The sequence below is a fragment of the Elephas maximus genome, chromosome 2 (genome assembly GCF_024166365.1).
Source record: "Elephas maximus indicus isolate mEleMax1 chromosome 2, mEleMax1 primary haplotype, whole genome shotgun sequence".
Lineage (NCBI taxonomy): Eukaryota > Metazoa > Chordata > Mammalia > Proboscidea > Elephantidae > Elephas > Elephas maximus.
The window spans coordinates 134,926,021-134,947,672 of record NC_064820.1 but is presented as its reverse complement, the minus strand read 5'-3'; the positions used below and the strand labels follow the sequence as shown (position 1 = coordinate 134,947,672).

The 21,652-nt window shown below is 34.0% G+C and overlaps 1 protein-coding gene across 4 annotated transcripts in view; it reads right to left on the bottom strand.

Moving 5' to 3' along the window:
- Positions 1–800: 800 nt before the first annotated feature.
- CEP120 (centrosomal protein 120) overlaps positions 801–21,652 on the bottom strand; it is a 76,523-nt gene continuing 55,671 nt past the window's right edge. For all 4 annotated transcript variants that reach the window (XM_049873557.1, XM_049873556.1, XM_049873558.1 and 1 more), the window contains 3 exons: positions 17,429–17,527; positions 5,285–5,430; positions 801–1,893 (listed from right to left, as the gene is read on the bottom strand). In XM_049873557.1, coding sequence (XP_049729514.1) covers positions 1,656–1,893; positions 5,285–5,430; positions 17,429–17,527 — 483 coding nt within the window. In that variant the 3' untranslated portion in view covers positions 801–1,655. The remainder of the gene's footprint in view (positions 1,894–5,284; positions 5,431–17,428; positions 17,528–21,652) is intronic.

Here is a 21,652-nt window from a genome sequence, read left to right as displayed (position 1 = left end):
GGACTGCTCAAGAACTCAAAGATGCATACCATTATGATTTTATTTGTTAAGTTACACAGCCAAAAGGTCACGTTACTGATAGCAAAACAAACCACATATTTATTTTCAAAAAAATTCTTTTTGCTTATTTAAATCTAAGGCCCCCTCTAGTGTTTGAAAACGGTCACACACAGCACACAATGTACCCAAAGGTAAACAGTCACAGTACTTTACCAGAGACCTTCTGAAACAGAACACTTCTGTTCTATTCATGCAGCACAAAATCAATGAGAGAAAATGTCTATCATAGTTAATCTTTCAAATTCCTGCTACGATTCACAGATTCATTATCCTCTTATTCAGTCATCCTTTTTTTTCCTGTTATTTACTGCTGGATTGGTTTAAACGATTAGTGCTTTGTTAATAAGGACAGCATATAAAGTAGGTAGGAACTTTAACTTCACAAACAAGAAATATACCTACTGGAAGATAAGAGAAAATTAACATTACCAAATAGCCTATTCTGCTTTTATGAAGGTTACTGGTAAATAATATATACTTCCTAAAGCATATACTTAAATTTACTATCTTTGGGAATCAGAATTTTTAAAACTGCATATATAAGACTCACCTAATCTGTGAATTTGCTAATAAACCTTTTCGGTACCCTGTAGAAGGAGGTGGAAAGTGCTGCTTTGAGGGCCAATACTGGCTCTGAAGAATATGATGCAAAGGAGCCCTTGAAGTTATATGGACATGGCATTATGTAAACCCAATGACTTAATCTTAGGTACTTTTGAAAAAGACGCATTAAAATCAAAATCAGGGGGAGTAAAAAACAGTAGATTTTTACTCTGTTTTCTCAGCTAATGCCTTTAGTGTCTGTTTCTGTATTAGAAAGCGTCTGAATTAGCAACTAACATTACTATTGCTGGAAAAAAAAATCTCTAAATTCCAACAAAAGAATACAATGCAATCTTGAGCACAAGAATGGCGGAAAAAACCATGTTAACCTATTACTTCATATTCATAAAAGAGTATGCTGAAAATTTGAAAGTTCAATAGCTCTTGAAACAAGTTTAATCTGTATTAATTTTATTTAAGTAAATGACTACCTCTTATCCAATGTCATATGGCTTCTCTGCCTTGATTCTACTTTCTGTCTGCAAATTGGTCACTTGCAAATGTTACAAGTTAAAGGGAAAAAATAAGACAGGTCATCCAAAGTGAGTTAAATAAAACTGGTTACACTTACAATTGGTCTCAACTTTTAACATATCTACATTCAAATGGAACAAGGACACAGCATTGTTAAAGTGCAACATAGAGTTTTTTGGCTCAACATGAAAAATTATGTAACTAGAAATCACTGCAGTCATTTTTCCTATAACAAATTTAGTGAAAAGCCGTTTTGAAAGTTAGCCATCAGACTATAAATTATGAGAAACACTGAAGAGTCATTTAAAATGAGTGTATAAAAAGCAATTACAATAAAACCAGTGTGGGAGAGGTAGCATAAAGTAATAAAATCAAATAAATACTATACAGTAACATACAAAATTTTGCTTATAAAAAAATTGAAAATTTTTGGGTAAAAATCCATTTTACCCCCTTTTGAGGGTCTTATAATAAAATTAAAATTTAGACCTGGAGTCTCTGTAAAGATTTCCCAAATGTTATTCATTACTGGCACTGTTTTTTACTAAAACCTCTCTGATCTGCCGGTCAAGTTCACTTATTATTCGATCCTCATGATTATACACACCCGTTCTCATTAAAGTATCCCTTTCTTCTATTAGGCGGGTCAAATAATCATCCAAACCTTCTTCCAATGCTTTGCCATGGGGGCTATCCATTTTTCCGGTTGCGATCTCTCTGGAGTCCTCGTACTGTTTTTGGTCATGTTGCCTTAACCTGAGAGGGCAAGAACCACAGGCAACAAATACTACTTTGGCTTTCGTAACAAAATCATTTAAGTTTTTAGAAATATTTTCATAAAAAAAAAAATAAACAAAAACCAATATTCTATTTGGCTAGTCAGTATCAGCACATTTTTATAAAAGGCAGTTTTAAAAACAATATATTCCTCATTTTAAAGTAATACATGAAAATTGTAGAAAATTTTGGAGATGTATAAAGAAGAAAATAAAAATCACCTGCAATATTACCAACCAGAGATAATCTGAGTTTTTTTCAATTAAAAAAAAAAAAAGCATATGTATTTTAAATAGGCGTCTTCTCTAAAATTTTTGATACTACGTATGCAATGCTGTGCACTACTTTTTTACTTATGTATACAGTGACTATTTGCTACATCGTTCAGTGTTCTTCCAAACGGCTGTGTGATGATGTTCCATCGTTTGGATGCAACATCATTTACATCTTTCACTGCTTATCTCCAGGTGCTGTGAACCTTTTGTCGTTACTCTTGTTTTTAATATGAACATTTTCCTAAAGTTTTTCAACGAATATATATTTGTGCTAGTTCTAGGTTTTGGGATACTGCAATGAATTAAGAAGTCCTTATTTTTATAGAGCTTATATCTCTATTTGTAGATATAAATGTGCACATATAAACGTGAATGCCTAGTTCAAAGTGGTTTGCATTTTAAGACACTGTATGGGTATCTTCAAGTTACGTTTGTGATGATCTCATCTAGGAGGTAAAAAAACGAGAGTAGGTGCCAGCCTGAGATTTGGGTATTCGCAATAGAAAACTGTTGATCATATTGCCTTGAAAGTGGACAGGCACTGAGAATATCTAATATACTCAGTGACAGTAACACTAAATTTGGATATAGAGTTAAGCTATAATTTAATTAAGAATGCACAATTAATAAGATATAATTTTATAGTCCTCTATGTAACTGGCTAAAAAATGTTTAATTTTTTAGCCAGTTACATAGAGGACTATAAAATTATATCTTATTAATTGTTACATAGCAATCCAAAGGCATCCTATTTATAAAGACAAAATTCAGAAACAGTTGTGAATTAAAACATTTTTGTAGCCAGTTACATTGAGAAGTACTGGGGCTACATGAATCCTCCCAGGCTTCCTCACATGAGCTCTTTTCTTATCATGTCTAGCCCATCGCGTAAGTGATGTTTTGTGTAACTTAAACAGAGGACTCTGCTTTTGCCTCTGATACATCTAATCTTGTTGGTTTCAGTTCTCTGAACCTTGATTTATTAAGACATTAGTGATACAATTCAATTTTGTATGATCTCCAAATTCGACAGGCAAAATGGCTATCTTCCTTAAGTCACCAAAACGGTGCTTAGCAAACAACAGGGGCTTAATACATATTTGTTGCACTAAAACAAAAAAAGTGCTGTATATGACAGGAAAATTTTGGAAGGTAAGGATCATGTTACATCATAATTCATTACTCTGTAATACCTTAAAGTCTACAATATAGAATACAAAAGAACAGTAGCACAGATTGAGCCCTGCAGTATGATACCATAGACCATGACTGTTCCCAACTGACATTTATTCATAAATACGCTAAATTTTTTTTTCCCCAGGTGCCATCAGGTCAATTCCGACTCATGGCAACCCCATGTGTGTCAGAGTAGAACTGTGTTTCACGCAGTTTTCAATGGCTGATGTTTTAGAAGCAAACCTCTAGGTCTTTCTTCTGAGGAGCTTCTGGGTGGACTTGAACTGCCAACCTTTTGGTTAGCAATTGAGCATATTAACCATTTGGACCACCCAAAAAAACACCAAAAAATCAAACCGGTTGCTGCTGAGTTGATGACAGCTCACAGTGACTCTGTAAGACAGAGAACTGCCCCATAGGTTTTCCAAGGAGTGGCTGGTGGATTTGAACTGACGACCTTTTGGTTAGCAGCAGAGCTCTTAACTACTATACCACCAGGGCTCCGCCCAGGGATTCCTAATATTCTAAATGCAGTTGTTTAATTCAGCTCTGATCTCACCTAATATACAGTAACTGCATTTTTCCAGCTCACACATGGGGATGTTAAGGGATACTCTATAAAATATATATGCTTTGCTGAAACAAAGTCCCTTGATAAGCTAGGCTAAAAAATCTTCCTCCACCTTCTTCCAAAAAAAAAAAATTGTTCTCATGGTGCTTCCTAATGATTACCTTTCTTCTCTAACATGAAACACTGCTGAAATAATAACTAAAATCAACATGACGCTCACTCCTGAGGTTTACCCTTCAGCCAAAGATTAGACAGGCGCATAAAACAAAATGAGACTAAAGGGGCACACCAGCCCAGGGGCAAGCCCTAAAAGGCAGGAGACAGGAAAGCTTGTAATAGGGAACCCAAGGTCGAGAAGGGAGTGTTGACATGTCGTGGGATTGGTAAACAATGTCATAAAACAACATGTATACTGACTGTTTTAATGAGAAGCTAGTTTATTCTGTAAACCTTCATCTAAAGTACAATTGGAAAAAAAAATCAACGTGACACTACAGAGAAGCCCAGTGTAGTATATATATATATATAAAAAAAAAAAAAAACCCAAAACAAAAACACCAAACCCATTGCCATGGAGTCGACTCTAACTCATAGCTACCCTATAGGATAGACTAGAACTGCCCCATGGGGTTTCCAAGGAGTGGCTGGTGGATTTGAACTGCCAACTTTTTGGTTAGCAGCCGAGTTCTTAACCACTATGCCACCAGGGCTCTCAGTGTACCATAACAATTAAAAATACAATCTCCGAAATTAGATTTGAACTATGGTTTCATGTTTTACTAGCTGTGTAACCTTGAGAAGCATACTTAATCTGTTTAGTCCTCAGTTTCCTCGTCTCTATAAGGGGGATACCTTCCTCAAAGAGTTGCTCTGAAGATACAAACGGGATAAACATAGAAGGCATTTAACATCATTCCTGACATACAGGAAAGGCTCAATAAACAAGTGGTATTTTATTATTGATATCAAGAATATAAACCTGAAATTTCTTATGCTTTATTTAAATTCAAAATTCAATATAATCAATTACCTTAAAACAGTAGCAGTAATCCTGAAATGGTCGCACAAAAATAAATTTTCAAGTCCTATTTTTTAATGCTATGAATGAAAACAAAAAAGCTAAATAGATTTGATATAGCTACATATGGCAAAAAAATTAAGTATAATGGTGACTGGCATAAATTTTCTGTTGTACAAGTCTGCTATACTTTATATATGATCTACTTTATCCTTGAGAGACCTGAAATTATACCTTCCCTAGACCAATGACCAATTAAAAGATTATCCTATTAGGACTTCAGTTTTTTATTAAAAAAAAAAAAAAATTATAATCTTTTAGTTATGATACCTGTTCAATTCATTTCTTATATCCAACAATTCTTGTCGCTCAGTTTTTACTGTATCTTTTTCCTCAGCAGCCAGGTAACGTAGTCTCATCTGTTCTAATTCTTCTTGCTGTTTTTTAAGGCGAGCCATTTGACTTTCTTGCTCACGCTTGAAAGGAAGGAAGAAAGAAACCAGATCCCTAGTATTAGGAACAAATTTATTTCACAGGACTGCGATTTGTGATTATAATCCTATTTGGCAATACTCATGATATAGCCACACACTGCCAATACTATGAGTCACATATTACCTAGAAATGCTCAGATCCTCTCAGAATACCCTACTACTTCTCCCCTTATTATAAGTCCATAATCACCCATGGCCCAGTGATTGAGGTTAGGTGAGTATCACAGGCTAACAGAAGTTGAAGACAAGAGAGTCCACTGTCAATACAATGAGATTCCACAATTACTAATGGTGAGAGTGGCATCTAAGAAATAGTTAATTATATAAAGATGTACAAAGAAAAATTTCATAGTCATCCCTGCACAGGTCACTAATCTCACTTCCACCTCAGATAAATAATAAGCCTTTCTACATTTTTTTCCATGCTCATACAAAAATCTGTGCACATATGCATATATTTGTATGTTTTGAGCAAAAGTGGAACAAACGGTATGTCTTAACTTTGCTTTTTTAACTTGACAACTCCTCCAGCTCAACAGATAAAACCTCTCTTTTAAAATAAATCTGTAACATGCCACAGAATGGATCCACCATGACTTATTCAACCACTCCCTCAATGACGGACACTTTGGTACTATAAACAATGTCACACTAAAACACCCCATCATCCAACACACAGTTACCTCATGAATCCCTATACGTATTTCTTTAGGTACAATTACTTTACTTTCTTTAGGACAGAACCCCAATGTGGGATAGCTGGATCAATAGGTATTTTTCATCTTTTAAAAATAAACCTGTTTATTGACTTACAACAAATAGAAAACTGATAAATCACAAGTGTAAATTTTAATAAATTTTCACAAAGTAAACACTCAAGTAACAACCACCCAGATCAAGAAACAGAACGTTTTCAGAACCACAGACATCCCTTGTTTCTTCTCAGTCACTAACTACCCACTCTTTCCCAAAGATAATTACTACCTTAATTTCTAATACAACAAATGTTTTGACTACTTTGAACTTTTATATAAATGGAATTGAACAGTATATAGTACTTTTTGTCTGGCTTTTTTCACAAAACATTTGTTCTAAGATTCATTTATGTTGTTCTGTATAGCATTCCATTCCTGTATTGCATTTCACTGAAGGAATATACAATTTATTCATTCTACTGTTGTTCTTTTACTGTTGAGGGACATTTGCGTAGTTTCCCATTTTGTATCATAAATAATGCTGATGTGAACATTTTTGTACGTGTATTTTGACACATACTTGTGAGCATTTCTTTTGGGTATATTCCTAGGATTCAAACTGCTACAGGGTATAAGAATTTCAGCATTAGTGAATATTGCCAGTTTTCAAATTGGTCATACCAGTTTAATATTCCCACCACGGTGTGTGAGTGTTCCATACTCTTGCCAATACTTGGTATTCTTTTTCATTCCAACCATTCTAATAGGAGCCCGGGTAGCACAGTGGTTAAGCACTCTGCTGCTAACTGAAAGGCCGGTGGTTTGAACCCACCAGACACCCACTCTGCAGTAGAAAGATGTGGCAGTCTGCTTCCGAAAGATTTGTAGCCCTGAAAACCCTATGGGGCAGTTCCACCCTGTTCCATAGGGTTGCTATGAGTCAGAATTGACTTGACAGCAAGGGGCACACACACAAAAAAACTCATTACCGTCAAGTCAATTCTAACTCATAGTAACCCTATACCAAAGACAAAGAGAAGATCTCTAAGACATCCAGACAAAAAGACTAATTAATTACCTTCTAAAGAATGAAATTATTTTAACAGTTAACTCCTCAACAACAAGAAGAAAAGAAAGCCAAAAGAAGTTGGAAAATATCTTCAAAGTGCTGAGAGAAAACTATCTACTTGGACTAGTGTATTCAGTGAAACTATCTTTCAAGAACAAGGATAAAACAGATTTTACAACAGACAGTTTACTACTGGTAACTCTCATTAAAAAAGAAGACCATAAAGGATGTACTCTAGGAAGAAGGAAAATGAGCACAAAAAGAAGGTCTGAGATCCAAGAAGGAATGACAGGCAAAGGAAAATAATAAATCTAATTAAATATTATATAAAACAGTGATAATAATGTGTAATTTGTAGAGTTAAAAAATGAAAAGACAGAACTAAAATACTTTACAACAAAAGACTGGAAAGAGGGTGAATGGAGATAAATTACTCTTAGGTCCTTGTATTAACTTTAAAGATATTACCTTTGGATTTGTTAAACTCAATATGGATACTAACACCCCTAAGGGAACCACAAAAAAAGAACAGGAGTAATCATTTAAAAATCTGTATAGACGAAAAATAGGATCTGTAAAGGTGAAAAAATCGGATGAGAAAAAGAACAATATTAATCAATCCAAATGAAAGCAAGGAGAAAATAAAGCCTAGAAAAAGTAGGTCAGAAAATCAGATGGTAGAAATAAAATAAAACGTATCAGTAATCACGATAAATGTTAAGGGAATGAAAACTCCAGGTAAAAGACTGATAAAATATCCACTTACATGCTGTCTATGAATGACATACCTAATACATGAGGACAAGAATTGAAAGTAAATACTAACCAATACAAAGCAGGAAATATTAAGTTAGTACGGAACAAAACAAACTTTAAGGGAATATTACTAGAGACGAAAGAGGTTAACTACATAATAATAAAAGTTCAACCCACTGGGAAAATATGACATTGTAATGATAACATGGCTTCAAATTATATAAAGAAACAAAAGATGTGAAAAAGGAAAATGGAGAAATCTACCATTAGAATGGGAGATTTTACCACACCTCCCTCTGTAATGGATAGATCAAACAGACAAAATACTAGAAAAGATACAGAAAATTTGAACACTGCCTTTAACAAGCTTAGTCAAAAGACCATTTAAAGAACAATGTATCCTAAAATTGGAAAATGTATTTTCAAGTACTTCTTAAATATTTGAGAAAAATGATTCCACGCTAGGCCATAAAACAAATCTATCTCCTAGTTCACTGCATAGTGCCTGGGATCTAAAAAGCTTGCAAACAGCCATCCAAGGCACAATGGATCTCTATTTGCCTGGAGCAACAAAGGAAAAAGGAGAACCAGGGATAGCAGGAGAAATGAAATGTGTGGCTAATTGCTTCCACGAACAACTGCTTCCTTTGCCATCAGACCAGAAAAACTAGCTGGTGTCTGGCTGCCATTACTGAACATTTTGATCAAAGATTCTATAAAAGAATCTTGAGCAGAAGGGAGAAAATACAGAACAGAATTTCAAATTCTCATGGACTCTAGACTTTCTGGATTCATAGGGGCTGGATGAAGCCCTGAAATTATTGCCCTGAGATAACCTTTAAACCAAAAATACTTCCTGAAATGGCATATGTTTTGCTGTGTATATTCTCAACAACGAAATAAAATAAATTATTAAAAAAAAAAAAGTCTTAACAAATTTCATTGCCAGAGGTACACAAAAAAATGGGTTACAAAAACAAAAACAAAAAGACAACTTTAAAGAGACATTTATTTAGGGTTCCAGTAGAAATCACGACAGAAATTCAAAAGTAATTTGAGATAACTGAGCAAACGTAAACATAGATTGGATATTAGTTATTAAAGAATTACTGTCAACTTTGTTAGGTAAGATAATGACACATTATTAAAAAAAACAGTCCTTATCCATTAGAGATGCACACTGAAATACATACATAGAAAAATGATTTACTTGGAATTACTCCAGAAACGGAAGAGAACCAAAAATGGAACAGGAAATAGATAAGATTGGCAAAATGTTGATGATAGTTGACACTGGATAATGGGAATACAGGAATTCATTTTAATTATCTCTTTTTTTATGTTAACAAATTTCCATAATAAAAAGTTAAAAAAAAAACTTCACAGCAAAATCTATGGGCTGTTATTAAAGTGATATCCACAAGGAAATTAATAGCCTTAAATGGTTATATTAAAAAGAGAAAGGTTCAAAACTAAACAGTGAAACATCAACTTAGTTTTTTAAAATCCCTAAAAGTAGAAGGAAAATTATAACAGAAGATTAAACAGGCCAAAATATAGTTCTTTACATAGGTTAATAAAATGAACATACGCCTGGCAAAAAGGGCAAATAAATAAATACATAAGTAAACAAGTAAACGAATAATTTAGAATGAAAAGGGGCATACTACAGCTATAGCAGCTAAGAAAATACTTAGGCAACTTAGGAAATTTGAATGCTATATGAAATTGACAAATCACTATAAAACCATAAATTTTAAGAACTGAATTGGAAATAAAAAAGATGTGAATAAGTTTATAATTGAAGAAATTCGATCAATAATTAAGATAGAAAATATAAGGCTCAAAAAGCTTTATAGACTATTACAATACTCAAGAAATAGTGGCCATCTTATGCAAATAGAAAAAAAGATAACTGAAAAAAGGAAATGCACATTTTATGAAGTTAGAATAACCTTACTATCAAGACCAGAGAAAATAATAAGAGAAAGGAATACTAGAGGCCAATTTTACTCTTAAACATAGACTTAAAGATCCTAAGCAAAACACTAGCAAAATGAATCTACCAATTTAGAAAAAATATTAAACATTATGACTTTGTATGGCCACATAAACCAGAGACTCCATCAGCCTAAGACCAGAAGAACTAGATGGTACCCCGCTATCATCAGTGACTGCCCTGACAGGGAATACAACGAAGAGTCCCTGACGAAGTAGGAAAAAAGTGGGGTACAGAACTCAAATTCTAGTCAAAAGACCAGACTTAATGATCTGAGTGAGACTGGAGAAACCCCAGAAGATATGGCCCCTGGACTCTCTGTTAACCAGAACTAAAACCATTCCCAAAGCCAACTCTTCAGATAAAGATTAGACTGGACTAAGACATAAAATGAAATTGGCAGCTCCTGTCCAGAGGCAAGATGAGAAGGCAGAAAGGGACTGGAGCTGGTTGAATGGACATGGGAAATCCTGGGTGGAAAGGAGGAATGTCCTGACATATCATAGGGATAGCAACTAGGGTCACATAACGATGTGTGTATAAATTTTTGTATGAGAAACTAACTTGAGTTATAGACTTTCCTGTAAAGCACAAGAAAAAAAAAATTATGACTTTGTACGGTTTATCTCAGGAATTCAGGTTTGTTCAATGTTAGAAAATGTATTAACATAATTCATATTATAGATTAAAGAAAAAAAACCCTATGAACCCTAAGCAAAGGAATAATAAATAGCAAATTGAGGATAGTGATTACCTCTGGGGAAGATGCAGTTGAGAAAAGGCACACACAGAGCTTCCAAAACATTGATGATGCTCTGTTTCTTAAGGAAGGGGGTATACGAATCTTTTCTTTTTCCCTTTAAACTACACATACAGTCATATATCTTCTTTACAATATATTTCATTTAAGAAGTGATTATTTAAAAAATAAATGGAAAAAAAAATTTGGACAATATACTAAACTGCTATTGCTAGTTAAGGAGCATGTATTATTGGTAATTTTTATTTTCTGTATTAGTTCTGCCTTTTTTTTTTTTTTTACATTGAGCATGTATGATCGCAAGCAGAAAGAAAAATAATGAAAAGTCAGTTTTCAATTTTAGGCTCTTTGGTAAAATCAACTTTTTAATAAAACTTTAAACATTTTTACTCTAAAACCTTAAAAAAAAGCCTTTAAATGCCTTGCATTTTTAATCAAGTATACTGCATTAATTTAATCAACTATACACACACAGACACACAAAAATTAGAGGTTAGTGAAAGAAATCCTCTCTGCTGCCAGGTGCTCTGGGTTAAAGGCTCCTCAATCAAGTGAGTATAATCTTTATTTTGCCTTGGCTGCCTATAAATCCAGAGAGGAGATGTAAACATACATACACTAGACTAAACAGCCGCTAAAAAGTGGCCACTACTTACTCTCCCACTCACACATACCATGTAAGTCTGTGGGAAAAAACTTACAACTAAGCTAAGGAACTCAAGTAAAGTTTTCTGAAAATAACCCAGAGCTGACAAGTCAGTAGGAGGGCCTGGATGGTTTCAAGACACAGTTTTTAACCAAGACTTGGACCTCCAACTGTTTTTCTTAAACAAAGATTTACATCCCATCCTTGGCTAAATTACTTATAAATTAATCAAATTAATTACTCTGAGTGGATAAGCAGGAGGCTGGACAAGATAGTGCTGATGTCAGCCAATGAAGTCTGTGTTGTTTTAACTAAATATATCAGCTTAGTTTTAAACAGATCTACTGTGCACAAATATGGTAAGGGACCCACATCCTATTCAAAATCTTAGTTCTCTTTTCTGTCCTGAGGACAAACATACATAGTTTTAATATATCTGACGCAATAAATAAAATGTTAAATTTTTCTCAATGACAAATTCATACCTCATTAACAATTCTTTTTTTTTTTTTTAAAATAGTGGCTTTTATTCTTCATACATAACTATCTTCTGAGGTGTCAAAAAATGCTTTCAAGTAAATATGTAAATACGTTACTCCTTAGAACACAAGGAGTAAAGCAGACAATCTTAAGTTAGATAGACCAACTGTAGACCAATTTAAGTATTTATTTTGGTATTAAAACATTTCTGTAGTGTTCATCATCATGGAGCAGAGAAAGAGATAAAAGGAGAATTTTCTAAAGCCAATGTTACATTCTGTCCCAAGATACCAAACCCAGAATGTATGGGTATCGTTTCCTTGTTTTCTAAAGGAAGACCCATTTCACATTTTACTTATTTTACATTGTCACAGCTGTTGCTATCGTACTAAAGTTACCAAAGAACAAAAAAGCATATAACTCGGAAACACAAACTTTTATGGTTGAGAATCATAAGATTTTTTTCCCTGAATAATTAGAAGATTATGCTTTTTTAATTCACAAAATGACTATACTAGGTCACCTTTGAGTAATGGAAATCTCTGTTTAAACATTCTTTTGGCAAGGGGCACCAAAGTATTAGATCTTATTTCCAAGCTTTACCAGCTGGGTTTTGTCATTAACATTTATTAACAATCTAAGATTTGGCTTTCGCCGTCTAATCCGTACTACACAAATGTTTTGCATGGCCCTCCAGAGGATTTTGCTGTGACAAATTACTGGCAAAGATTATAGCCCCGTGGCTATTCACCAGAGGCAATGTAAAATTAACATGGTACTAATCCAATTTAAACAAGAAGTTGCACAAACAATCCTCTGAACAAAAGCAGATAGAGGATTCCAATTTTATATTCAAACACAATAAATGTGTTGCGAATAAAAAGTTTTAGGGAAAATTTTTGAAGTAATTTTCACACGTACAAAATGTACCAATTTGATGAAGTTACAATTTTAATCTTCCGAAAACAGCCAGTGGCAGAGTACAATTCACTATGGTACTCTCAGGTCCATTACATTTTTTCTCAAAGTGTTGCATCTCAAATGCAGTCTGCAGAACATCAGTGATGCCTAGTGACCTTGAAATTTGTTTACAGCATAATTTCTAAAGCAGAAAGTTTGTGGGATGAGGAATAAAACTGGGCTACAGTAAGTATGCAGTGAAGATCGCTGCACTCAAAGAATGAGACTATTATTTTCTAACTTTCATGGAATACAAAGAAATCTCACAGTTGAACAGGTTATTTCACATTATGTTTTCTTAACACTTACAGTAACTCAAGAGAAAGATGGCACCTGAACTTTTGTAGTATCCTGTCATCAGGAAAAATAGATAAAATACTCTGCAAATGTTTTTTGAGCAAGAAGGTAGAAAAATACATAGGAAGAAGGGGTTGATGGAAAATAACTGATTAAATGGAAAGACACAGAAGACAGCAAAAGTGTACGAGGATGCAAATGTTAGGAAGAAGGGTTACTTGGGTTGGAGCCTTTCACACGGAATCTGCTTTTAATTATTTATCTCAATATCCCAGTGTGAAAAACAAAGAGCCATGACTTTGGGTGGTTCAGAACTGACTCAAAAACAATAGGTTTAGTTTTTTTGGTATTCAAAACATGATTTATTTCCTTTTTAAATACCACCTCAGAAGGTGAACAACATAAACAATGTAACATATGAACATGACTTAAATATCAATATATTTAAAGTAAACTCTTGCACGAAGATTTCTTAGTAAGAAACATGCCAAATTACAACAGAATTATGTTTTTACAGTTCATTACAATTATTACTAATTTTTCCAAAGAAAATGCTTTAATCGACAGCTAACATAACTCTTCCATCTTTTCAAGTGATTTTGGTATTGTCTTATAATCAATTACCATTACATCATTCTGTTATCCTTCACTACTCAACTTCTTCAATGGCAGGCACTATCTTCTACTTCATCCCCCTTTACGATTATTTTAAAACTTGAAAAGATTTCAAATCGAATAGCGTTATTTGAAATGTTTTCTCTTTGAAGCATTTCTCCCTTACCTTTGATTAACAATACCCCAAACCCAGCTAATGCTCAGTTGTCCTCCTGGTTTTCTAATATTTATTTTCTTTAATTTTTACTGACTTTGCTTGCATTTCCCATACCCTGCTATATTCTTGTTAAGTATCAGTTCTCCCCACTGAACTTTAAGTTCCACACAGGAGAAAACTGCTGTATCCATAGCATTTAATGCTGTGCACGGTGCGTAACAGGCTCTCAACAAGCACTTGCTGAATGAGTGAAAGAATAAACAAATGAACTAACTACAAATGTTTCTCCAGACTCAATACGCTCACATCCCTTTATGCCCAAACTTTAGGAAGTTTACAGACTGACACCTGCATGTCAGCACACTTAGCTCTTTACATGTTTTTTCCTTCAGTACAGTTTTCTGCAGAACATCTGTTAAAACTACCATCTAAAAACAAACTACTATTAATACTCAAACTATACCCTAACCCACTTCCCTTTTGCTATTACTGTATGACATCTTCCTGTTCTCCAGACTTAAAATGTTTAAATTATTATTGGTGCCTACTATTTCTTTAAAGAGCTAGTCAGCCACAAATCCCTCCAATATTCTGTTCATAAATATTCAAATCTACCATCCAATTAGGTCCTCACTGACTGAAACCAAGAACACAACACAATGGCTTTTATGGCTCATCTCTTTTTAATAATCCAAAAAAACCAAACCTGTTGCCATCGAGTTGATTCCCATTCATGGCGACCCTATAGGACAGAGTAGAACTGCCTATAGCGTTTCCAAAAAGCAGCTGGTAGATTCAAACAGCCTATCTTTTGGTTAGTAGCCATAGCTTTTAACCACTGGGCCACCAGGGCTCCACTTTTTAATAGTAGTTACCATTTATTGAGCACATATTATACACGCAACACCGTATTAAATGCTTTACAGACCTCTCATTTAATTCTTAGAACCTATAAGAAAAATTATCTCATTGTACAAATGAGAACACTAATCAGAGATTAAATTACCAAGGTTGCAGAGGTATGAAGAGGTAAAGCCAGATTCAATCCGTGTCTCTTGACTCCAAAGCTGTATCCTTAACTACTATGTATAATGTCCCTGACAGTATATCTTGTTATTTTTAATAGCTTATCATATTATTTCCTTGCTCTCAAATCCAGAGGGACTTCTCTGTATTGTATCATATGTACATACAAATACCTTGGGATCTAAATATCGTGGCATCATGACATTATATGAGTTTACTCTCTTTCAAAGACATTTTAATTCTCATTATCAGAGCTAGTCTAACAATCAGTGATGCCATCTTCCTTGCCAGGAGTATGCCAAGACATGACTTCTCCCTCAGTGCTCTGTCAGAGAGAAATCCTCTTTCATAGACCAAAGTCTTCCATGGCTCAGCTTCTTTCTCCCTGAAATTCTTTCATTCTTTGGCTTCTATATAATTAAACCATAACATTATGAAAAGGAAAGAGCCTGACTCTGGACTCTGGTGAAATGGCTCCAATTCTAGCTCTACTACTTAGTACCTGTGTGATCATGTACAACTTAAAGGCTCTAAGTCTCAATTTCTTCATCTATAAATTGTGGATAATAACATTACCTACTATATAGGAACCTTTGTTATGATTAACTGAAAAATATGAAGGGCTTAGCACAGGATCTGGCATATAGTAAGCCCTCAATAAATGTTAACTGCTCTATAAGTATCATTACAATTATCATCACTCTTTCTCTCTAGTTGCTATTTCATTAGCTTTCTTTCCTCCTTCTTAAACACAAGAATTCTAAGTTCTATCTGTCACAGTTCAGTGATCACTTCCGCAAAAGGACTCTTTCATCTCTGTTTTTAAACCCATTCTTTCTCACATTAGATCCATATTCCTAGCTGCTTGCTGAACTGCATACGTGAAGATTAAAATGTCCAAATTCACAGGTCCTATTTCCTTCCCACTCTCCAATCAGTTTCTTAAGAACCATATTTCCAATACTGGAAACTCTTCTTCTAGGTCACTAAGGCCTGAGCCCTTAGCATCATCTTTGGTTTTCTACTCTGCATTCCAGTCAGATGTTTTGTACTATAGATCGACCAAAACCATATCTCTTACAAGAACCTCCTTGTTGCATTCCTACCACTACCACTTAGTTCAGATCCTTAGTAATGAAATGGGCTCTAAGTGGGCTTTCCTTTGTTCTACAAAAGTAGCCTGTGCTTTTCCACCTCACCCTTCTGTTATATATTTCATCCATTAGATTTACAACATTTCCCCAATATTATATCACGATCAATTCCTCTATTAAAACCCTACCTGCTTATCTCTAGAGGTCCATCTTAAATAAAAACTCTTCAAAAATACCTCTAAGTCCTATGAAACAGATGTACTTTCTCCTTCTGAGCATTTTTTATCACTCTTTACAGGGCTCTTACAATTAGGCAGTAAATGTTATATTTATAGTGGTGTTCTCTTTTTTACTGAATTATAAGCTCCCTGAGGGAAAGCTGTGTATCTTACTTACATCTGTATACTAAAGAAGTGCCCTGAATACAGGAGGTCCTCTGTACTATACTTGGTTATTTATTCATCTACCCTTAGTTCTGTGAACATTTATATAATATATTCACTTTGTATAATGTTTTATGTTTAGTGATATATAACTACCTGTCTTCATGTGCAATGGTTATAATCTCAACTAATCTATAAACTATGTTAGATCAAACTGTCTACCACTTTCTATTCTCAGGTAGTCTAGTATATACTGCTCTATGAAGGTGGTTAGGCATTAGTATAATACCACAGACATGATTAATAGTATTTGAGGGCTATGAAGACACAATAGGAAAAATACAAACCCAAAAAACCCTATGTGTCAATTTTAATTCAGAATAAAATGGATACATTAAAAATAAAAAAGCAAAATTTGGAATAAACTAACCATTACTAACCCTTAAAAGTTTTTGACCAAGTAGATAGATTCAGAATAAAAACCTTGCTCATACAAATAGAGGTCATCATCATTTGGAGAAATTACCCTTACAATTAATTTCTCAAGAATATCATAGCCAGAAGGGGAAAAAAATGTAATGCAAGAAGAATTCAGGAAACTACTATAAAGGTTTTCAAACTCTTAAAATTACACAAAAATTTCCTGTGATCCCATTTCTTAATGGAATAAATTTCTGTGCCTTCTTAGGAAAAACATTTAAAATATGTTTTTAAATTTGAGGACGTGATAAATTTTTTTTTAAGCTATCCTTAAATTTCCCCCAAAAAAGGCACTTCCAATGGGGCAGGGGGATACAGAACTTAAGGAGGAAAAGTGAAAATAAAAGATATTATTCCCAATTTCTTCTGGGAAAAAGGATAATTAGAAAAAAAAATAAAAAAGGACCTAAAAATTATCTTAGTTTTAAGTAACAAAAGGAGGATACAACATGAAAAAAAAAACCCCCTAATCTCAAAAATAGCACTGGCAATTCAAATACAGACATTTGAACATAACAGAAGACATAAAAAGAATAATCCATCATCAGCTATAAACTACATACCTGTTTAAGTCTGGCAAGTTCTTTCAAAGCTCGTCCCCATTGCTGCTTGTAATGCAGTTTGGACTTAGTTGCAGATTCCAACTTTCTTTCAAGTTCAACCTAACAGTGATTAAAATCGTATCAAGTGAAACACTATACCACTGTGTACAATCACTGAAAGATAATATATACAAAGAGTCTGGCTTAAGAAAAGAGTTTATGTAGCGTAACATACGACATCATCTAAAACTGTTATATAATTTACTATAAATATTATGGCACATGAACATTTTCGTGTTTAAAATATGGTCTTATTTTTATTGCCTAACAGCCTATACTAAAAAGAACTGAATTAGTCTTAACCTCCAGACAGTTACTATAAATGTATTTAAAACATGTATATTGTATAAAGATTCCCCACAAAGTGAACAATCATTTTTCTATAAAAAGCAGTTCTGTTAGCATTCCAGTTTGGCTGGCACTTTGAATCTTAGAAACCAAATTATTCCTTTTGAAGGCCTTCATTATATGGAGTTTGTCTTATAATGAAGAAAGCTAGCAGAGATACTTTTGTAACTATATTTTGGCAAAGTCACTGAAGAACACTGAAAACAGAACACAGTTTACTAAGAAAGAAAACAAAGTCAAAAATATTTTCAGAATGTTGAAATATACCCAAGAGTAAGAAAAATAATGTTCCTTAATAACATACATAGAACTTTTATTTTCTATTTTTCCTCAAATATATAAACACTAAAGTGATTCAATTTTAAAAATATGGCTATTTATACTTGCAGCAGGCAATCTGTTGTGCATGAATCGAAGCCAACTTGGCTATGTTTTTGCAATTTACTCTCTCAACGTTTCATACCAAGTACCAAATGAATTCATGTAGCCAACAGACAGTGTTACTATTTAAGTAGTAATGTAATAATCTGCCTGGATTACAGTAAAGTACTATTACTCTCAACTAGTCTATTTTTTTATACCAAGTCTAATTTTTCCCACACACACAACTCCTAATATTTTACAGGAAAATAAAAACAAAGGCACTATCCAAAAACTCAAACTTCAGAAAACTCACATGAAACTAAAACGAAAGTAAAAGCACAACTGCCAAATTCCCTTCACAAGAGACCAGAACATTCTCTGCAGTAATATATGACTACATGGAGTCAAGGACTTTTCTGCTTACAGATCCCTAGTACTTGGATTTAAACGTGTTGACATTTCACAACTGGGTTCAAGCATACTTAAGTTGAATAATACTGCTGAGGCTATTGAAGACGATCTCTTCCACTTATGTCCCAATGATTTATACGTATCACTTGGTAATGTAAGAGGACACACCTCTGAGGAATAACAAAAATCTTTTTATGGTTGTGGGATAAGAGTAGTACCCAATTAAAAAAGTGATCATGTCCACGGGTCTCGGAGAAGGTCTGGAATCTTGGATGGGCCCAAGGATGAGGGTTAGGAAAAGAATGAATCTAGAGTTACCATTTACACCCAATGGACCAACTCCATCAGAAAAAGCTGTCTGGGTAGGTTACATCAGTTTTACTGTAATTATTAAAATAGTTCATATCTACATAGTTATTCACACTAATTTAAAACACAGGTATAGTCCTAATTTATAATTTCTTTATTCTTATCAAATGAAGAAACTGATTACAAATTGAGACAAATCTCATTCTTCTAATTTACTCCTATTACCAAATCAATGGTTCCTAACTTTTCTTTTTTAAGGTTACAGATATGTCTGTGATTCTAAAGAAATCCATGGACCTAATTCCCAGAAAAATACTCACAGCCAAAATTTTAATATAATTTCAGGGCATTAAAAGACCTCGAGAACACTTTTAAGTAGATTTGAGAATTCTGTAATCCTGTGCACAAGGATTTTTTTAGGGTTACTGGTCCATGAACTGAAGTAATATACTATAAGCCAAGTTACAGACTCCCGAAGGAAGACTCAGCCCAGGACTTAGTCACTTCAGAAGCCAGCGAAGGTGGAAAGTACGGACTACTGTTTTTGGGCTCTCCATTTCCCTGTTTCTACTGTTGACATACCCATGATTCTAGTTCTCTTATTGAAGTATGGCATTGTCTTTGTCTCTAATCACCTATTTCCCAGGCCCAATCTCTCACAAAGAACTATAGATTTCTCCTTTTAAGTATTTTTCAGCTTTATTCCTTTATATTCCCACTGCCATTTTCTTAATGCAAGCTCTACTCAACTCTCATCTTACCTTGACTATAAGAAGTTCTTATCTCTCCAGCCTCAAATTTATTCTTCGTTCTACAAATCGTACAAACTACTATTGGATTAATTCACTCTCTACCCAAAAATCGACAATAGCTACTATCTGTCTACAGTATTGAACCCATATTCCTGATTAGTTTTCAAGGTAGGCCAAAATATAATTTCTATCACTCCAGCTCAATCTACTCTGAGTGTTTCTCAAGAAGAAACCTTCTACTCCAACCAGGTCTGTGTCTCCTATGTTTTCCCTCCTTACCCAAGTTACTTTCTGAGCCTGCCAATTTCTTTTTTCTTCTCTGCTTATCTAAATCTTAAAGGTAAACCTCAGTTCAAATTCTACCTCTACATGAAGCTGTCTTAAAACAATTATATTCTGTATGCCAAATGGTTCCTCTTTTCTAAATTGCAAAGAGTTTCTATCACATTCCTTGGTACTTGATTATACATGGTTGTTTATCGCTGAGTCATCTCCCCAATTACATTACAAACTAAAAGTGAGGTCCCAAAAAAATAATGTACTTTTCTCTTCCCTCATCTTTTCCATTGCCCTAAGACAGGTGTGAGCATACAGTAGGTACTTACCATATATTCTTAAATACATAAATTTTACCATGATTAAAAATTTCTGTATTTTTTATCTGCCCTTTCAAACTCTATATGCCCTAAATTATGCTTCCCATAATTTATTGTTTTAACGTTTCAATTATTTTCAAGCCATATAAAAGGTATTTCTCAGCTAAAACAATCATAAGCTCTTATTCACTTCTTACATAATAAAAAGAATCAAGAATTGTATTTGTTAAAACTGTATCTAATGTAAACTTATTTTTAGATCATTTCATTGAAAATGGGAATATGTGTGTTATATTTCAGAATATGGATAATCAGGAAAAAACGACAAGCTCTCAATCAGACAAAACCAGAAATTTTAGAGTACATCAGGTATTTTTTAACTTACGTCTTTTTTGCGGTTTTATCTGTTACTACTTATGAAATAACATTCTGCCCTCTTCTGGCTCCAAAAAGTTATGCAAAGAATTTCCAGAAGAGCTGAGAAGCCTTGTTACACCAGGCACTTAAACATGCTGGATAAACTCATCAGGTCTAGTATAGAAGCAATTCAATTATGCATTCCTCTCTCTTTCTTGTTCACCTTCATCAAATTCATGGTACTGCTTATGCTATTGATATGTTTAATTATTTTTATCATTTTGGTAAAAGTGTAGCTGGAAAAAGAAATTCTAAAAATTATTTAAAATTTATTTCTATGATGGATATTATCTAGCCAACCAGTCTATATTCAGAGAAGATGAATAAGATAATGCTTCTGTTACAATTTGGACATCTAGTCTCTGAATTCCCCAAGATAAACTAAAAATACTCTTTGACACCAACTTAACAGGTCTACAGCTGATGAGACACAGTCTAAATGAACGTTTCAAATACTTCTGGTAGATACTACAGAGCTCATACCTATAAACACAGAAGTACTTTAAGAATTGATATTATCAAAGGAGGGGTGAGAAACACCCAGCTGGATTTAAACTCACTGGTAGAGAAATAAAGAAATGGTCGAAAAGGAAAAAATGAAGAGACTGTTCAAATACGTAAGACATAAAATTAACAACACTTTGTAATTAAGTGGATGTAGGGGTGAGAAGAAAGCAGCCTTGGTGCCACAGTAGTTAAAGCACTCAGCTGCTAACCAAAAGGTCAGCGGTTCAAACCCACCAGCTGCTCCATCAGAGAAAGATGTGGCAGTCTACTTCCACAAAGATACACAACTTTGGAAACCCTACGAGGCAGTTCTACTCTGTCCTATAGGGGCACTATGAGCTGGAACTGCCTCGATGGCTGTGGTTTTGTTGGTAGGGGTAATGAGGGGAGCAAAAGATAGCTCAGGCAATTGACAGTCTACAGAAATACCTACTATAGTGTAAAGGGGTCTTGAAACCAAAAAGTTTGAAAACTGCTGCCCT